The sequence below is a fragment of the Egretta garzetta genome, unplaced genomic scaffold (genome assembly GCF_000687185.1).
Source record: "Egretta garzetta isolate BGI_Z169 unplaced genomic scaffold, ASM68718v1 scaffold425, whole genome shotgun sequence".
NCBI lineage: Eukaryota > Metazoa > Chordata > Aves > Pelecaniformes > Ardeidae > Egretta > Egretta garzetta.
In genome coordinates, this window is record NW_009259796.1 from 1,360,170 (window position 1) to 1,365,558 (window position 5,389).

Genomic DNA, 5,389 nt, shown 5'->3' on the forward strand with positions numbered 1-5,389 from the left:
GTCAGAAAATACATCAGGAAGAGAAACACTGCAGCAATCCATTCTGGAGCCTTCAGCAGCTTCTAATGCTTTTTGGGTTTTGTTACAAAAAGGAAAAGCTAAATAAAGTGAAATTTTTGTGAGTGCGTCTGCCCAGTAGGATTGTCGGCACTACTAGGCCAGTAGTGTCCCAGGACACTAGTTAATTTGATCAGCAACTCTAATGCACTTCAAGCTTATGGTGAATGTAAATAAATCATATCAGGCACGAGGGCTGCTCAAGTACTTGGTCATCACTAGCTAGTTAAGTTAGGAGATGGCTTTGCAAGACTATGTATACGCAGAGGTCATGAACCCTGTTGGCTTAATCTGTACGTTTGTATTGTGTTCATATGGCTCTTTTGGATTGAAAACACCATTTTTTCATTGCCCAGGGTGCCTGAATGGCAGCATCTGTTGTTCTTCAGGCTCTGATTTAGCATCCTGGTCATGGTGGTGTACAGTGGTTAGTGGCTGGTAGTGACCTGCTCAAAGTAACTGGGCAGCGGGGGCACAAAATGGCAATTTTCTAACAAGGGAGCTGAAAAGGGCAGCTGGTAGTTTGATCCCAGTTCTGCCTGGCCTTCACCAAGGCAAGACAGCATGTGAGGAACTGGCAGCAGTGGCAATCTGGAGGAGCTGTTCTGTATACATGACATAAGGTCTTAAAAAAAGGAAGATTTTATATAGTCACACAAATCTACTTCTGTGTGGTGCTTCTACACATTTGCAAAGATAAAAAAAACTTACCAAAGGTTGGCGTTACATTTTGTTCATTGAGCTTTGTCTAGAAATACATGAGTGCTTACACTTTTCTAAGTATATGATTTTGTAAGGAAGTGGGAAAATAGCAACGTGTTAGCAACTACCATTTTCTGAGGCCAAAACCCAGACAAATTTGTTTTTCTTATACTACCATTTTCAAGATCAGTACACCCATAAATACTCAAACTTTGCATGCCTTGACACTAGAAGGTGAAAGCTGTGGTCCTTGGTCATGCTTTAATGAGCATGCATTTGAGGCTCAGATTATTCTCATCATCAGAATATCCTACAAGTGTCTCTGTGGGTCTACAATGAAACAATTCACCATTTCTTTTACAGCAAAAATTCTTCCTGAGGTCTGCAGCTGTTTTCTAGAAGATGTACTTAAAATAAGTATTTACAATTTTTTTAGTCCTTTCTGGATTTCATTATTGGGTATTAACAATATTAATAAAGGATTGTGTTTGTGACAGTGGAACACATACTTTTGCTAATGTCATAATTTGTGAATCTCTTGCTTTAAATCTTTGTTCATTTATAAGAGTAGTTCATTTGAATGAACAGACTCACTAAAACTGGGAGTGTATTAGAGCAACGTAACTGAGTTTTATCATGTAAATGCATTGCTGCAAAACCAAAAATGTCAATTGTCACCAGTTTCCTATTCAGACTGTTGTTCCTCAGAGTCAATCCCTAGATGTATTAACCCAGTGTGCCTCAGCCTAGCGTTTAATAGATATTCTTATCCTACTCAATACAGAGCCAACCATTGGACTTCCATTGTTGGACAGTAAATCCAATACCCCCCCCCTCCACATCCTGCTATATCTTTAGTTTTGGTGAAAGCTATCTTTGGGTATGGGTGTCTCAGTGCGCTGCCAGAAGCAGCACTGCAGCTCTTGCATGGCACCTTGCCCAGACTAATTTACCGAGAGGTAGAGTAATGATTCATGGGATCAGGATGTTTTCTGCTTCGCAGCTTTGCTTATATTGTGCAATGCAGCATTCTTTGGTTATGAAAAAAGGAATTGCATTGCATTGTGTGTGCATATATATCTCCCTACTTTAAAATCCTCTCATGTATTACAGCACAGACACAGCTGAGAGCAAAACATCATACCGATTAACAAACTTTTGCTTTATTGCAGAAATGAAGATGATGACCCAAGAAGACATAGTTTCTTCAAAACAATAAATTTCCACAGGCTAGAGGCAAACCTTATTGACCCTCCATTTGTGCCAGATCCATCAGTTGTCTATGCCAAAGATCTTGCAGACATTGCTGACTTCTCTGAAATACGAGGAATTGAGTTTGATGACAAAGATAAGAAGTTCTTCAAAAAGTTTGCGACAGGTGCTGTCCCTATAGCCTGGCAGGAAGAAATTATTGAAACGGGACTGTTTGAAGAACTGAATGATCCCAACAGAGTAGATTCCGGGAGATATGCAAATGGAGGTGAAGCTAAGTCAGGAGTTTGTTTGTTGTTGTAAATATCACATCAGTAGCAAAAAGAGTAGAAACCACCTCAGAACTTTCCATACTCTGACACTGTTTCAGAAATTCAGTGCATCTGTTTAAGAAGAACCAATCAGTGTAATATGACATTGACAGGCTGTGTAGGACCACCAGCTGTGTAGACTATATTACTTCCCTTTGCTCTAGCAAAGGGGATAATATTTTTGTTTTATTGGAGATTTATCAAGATGAAGCATATTTCTCTAAGAAACTTAGAATGTTAGAAATTCTGAAATACAAAAAGCAATAATAGAGTGAAGAGGCAACACCTTTTGAGAATGAATGACTACTATTTTGAATACAATCAATTGTTGGTTTTCTTTCTATTTTCTTGTTATTTCTACTAACATTTCCTCTTTGTTCTACAGTTTTCAGGGAAGATTTTTTTAATTTTCAAGTAATATTCTCAGTTAGGCAATGGAGCTCATACATCATGTCAAACTTGGAATCTTATTGGTTAGCCAGTCTGTCTGTTTTCTTAATTTCTGTTAGTTTTTGAATGGCTTGATTGTAATATGTTCAAACTGTCATAAAATGTAAAAGAAGGCTCTACATATTACTAGGAAATAGGACCAACAGGATCAAACTCTTTTCAAAGTTGATTTTAGCAGAGTGAAGATAAGATTGCACCAAATTAATTGAATAAAGAATTTATTTATTATTATTAAGCGTGTTCTTTTAAGTGATAATACTATACACAAAGAAAAGGTATTTATTAGTTCTTTTTGACAATCAATTTTAAACTTTTTTCAGGCTTCCTGATCATTTTTCTGTATTTTGGTAATAAATTGAGCTACAAATAGACCAAAGCAATTTGTAACTGGCTTTTTACGGGATATATTTCAGTTCAATATAAAATTTAATTCAGTAGTTGCAAAATACATCATACTTTTAAGTGCTGTAATGCTGGAAAGATTATGTGTGCAAATTGACACCATTTTCAAATGTTCATTGATTCTTGTGCAAATTTTGATGTGTTTTATTTTTCAATTTTATGACAACCTAAATTGAAATAATTGGAAACATTTCTGCGAATACTTGCTACTGCTGAAGTGTGTTACTCGTGACATGCATCCTACTGATTTTTGCTGGTAAGAACATAGGTGGTAGTTGCTTGCAACAACTTTTAAAAGTGATTCTGCATGCTGTTTACTCTCATCTATCTAGCCATAATTTCCATTGACGAACGTGGAAGTTGAAACAGCTCCGTTCCTTGGAGTCCTGGAGGCTGCTAATACCCTGCTTCCTATTTTTCAAAGAGCAAACCTGCTACTGAACTCAAAGACTTCTTTTGTATAGACACTGGGATTGAACTCATGCGTCTGTTTTAAAAGAGGAAGACCAACAGATATGATGTCTTCTATAGTCAGGTCTATCGTGCAGCACATAGCTTTAGTGTTTAGTTATAATCTAATAGCTCATCCCAAACACTGCAGTAATCAAAACCCCTTTCGTTTTAAGTACTTTAAGTGATTTAGACACAGCTATGTAATACATTGGTAATACACTGTGTTGTTCTAAGTAGAAAAATAATTGTTCCTTTTTTTCCTTTTAAATTTGCTTTTCCAGTGCTTTGTATACTTAATTTTCAAGTGAAAATCGTGAAGAACAGTCTTACTTGGGATTAGTGGATAATTCCGTTCATAAATTATGAGCATATAATTGTCTGCCTTTTGAGGGGAGACTCTCTGGCAAATAGTTTAAAACAATATAAGCTGAATTCTGACTTGGGCTTTTAATTGACAAGGATAATCCTGAAAGATTGTGAAAAGCAGAGGAGGTTGAGAGGAAAGAGAGTAATGTGGTTCTGTCACAGCTTTAGGAGAGTGCTTCCACTGCTGACATCCAGTGATTTTGTTTTTCATTGCTCCCATCTGTAGAAAGCTCACAGAGTGGCATTAGGCCAATATATTTAAGAACCCCAGATAGAAAATTTTATACATTTAAAAAGAAACACACAACACCCCCCTTTTTACAGCTAGGAGAGACCTATTAGTGCCAGTGGCATCAAACTTTTTTCTTGAATGGGTACACCTTAAATCTATAGAAATGCCATTTCACAAACCCACCAGAGCCATAAAGCAGTACTCTGAAATGGCTGTAGGTTTTCTAGTGCATAACTAATTTTTCAGTATATATGTTTTCCCATACGGAAAGAGGTTATTTATAGACAGAACCAGAATTTAATATCATGTTAGAATCATATATCCCCTATGATAGCAGGTGTTGCAAGTCTGGGTTTTTCAAAATGTATTGCAATACTGAGATCTGTGAATGCAGGACATCATATGCGCATAATGTTAGGTTATTTAGTTTTAGAAATATGACAGTGTTAATAAATCCCAGCAGGATGTATATCAGTGAAATATTGTAATGTTAAGTGTTTCATGAATCATTCAAAGCAGCACATCAGTAGTCTGATAATGCACAATTTGGCACAGCATATGACAGAGAAAAATGTGTTTGTTTGAAAGTATTCATTTTAATTTTCTAAAATTCTCTGTTTCACAACATGGACAACTTGGTTTTGCACTATGAAAAGAAAGAGCAGAGCAAAGATTACTTCTGTATTTCTGTTAGCATTTTCAGTGCGTCTTTTAAAAACTAATTTCAACTTCTTTTAAGGAATCTGTGAATTGCTTGGCCCTTTTCTTCTTCCTGCCACTGTAATGTTCCTTGTTAAACTTTCAGGAACAAAGTTATTTTAACATCCTGCTTCACCTTAACAAAACAAAGCCAGCGATCCTAAGAGATTTACGCTTTTGAATTGTCTTACTGCAGCCAATGATGCTACTCATGTGAGTAAACTTAAATATATATGCAAGTGTGCAAGATCAGGGCCCAAGTCAAAAGTATTGACCAAATCATTAGATGTTTATGATTGAAAATGAGGGATGAAGTTGTGGGAGGAAAATAACCTTGTGGTTGTGGGATACTTACATTCTTGTGGCAAAAGAAAATGATGCAATTTGAAACTGCTGTTTTTTCTTCTAGCTGTCTCTCTTCTTCCTCCTTTGCCATCTTTGTAGTGTCTCACTTGCCTGTCTCTTTTTTTAGGCAGATAGGATGCATTCAAGTGTTAATCTAATC

At 36.5% G+C, this 5,389-nt stretch overlaps 1 protein-coding gene across 1 annotated transcript in view; it reads left to right on the forward strand.

Moving 5' to 3' along the window:
* Nucleotides 1-2,923, forward strand: part of GRK7 (G protein-coupled receptor kinase 7) — a 22,698-nt gene extending 19,775 nt beyond the window's left edge. The window contains exon 4 of the mRNA XM_009639746.2: nucleotides 1,932-2,923. Within this exon, the coding sequence (XP_009638041.1) occupies nucleotides 1,932-2,274 (343 nt within the window). The 3' untranslated portion in view covers nucleotides 2,275-2,923. The remainder of the gene's footprint in view (nucleotides 1-1,931) is intronic.
* The last annotated feature ends 2,466 nt before the right edge of the window (nucleotides 2,924-5,389 follow it).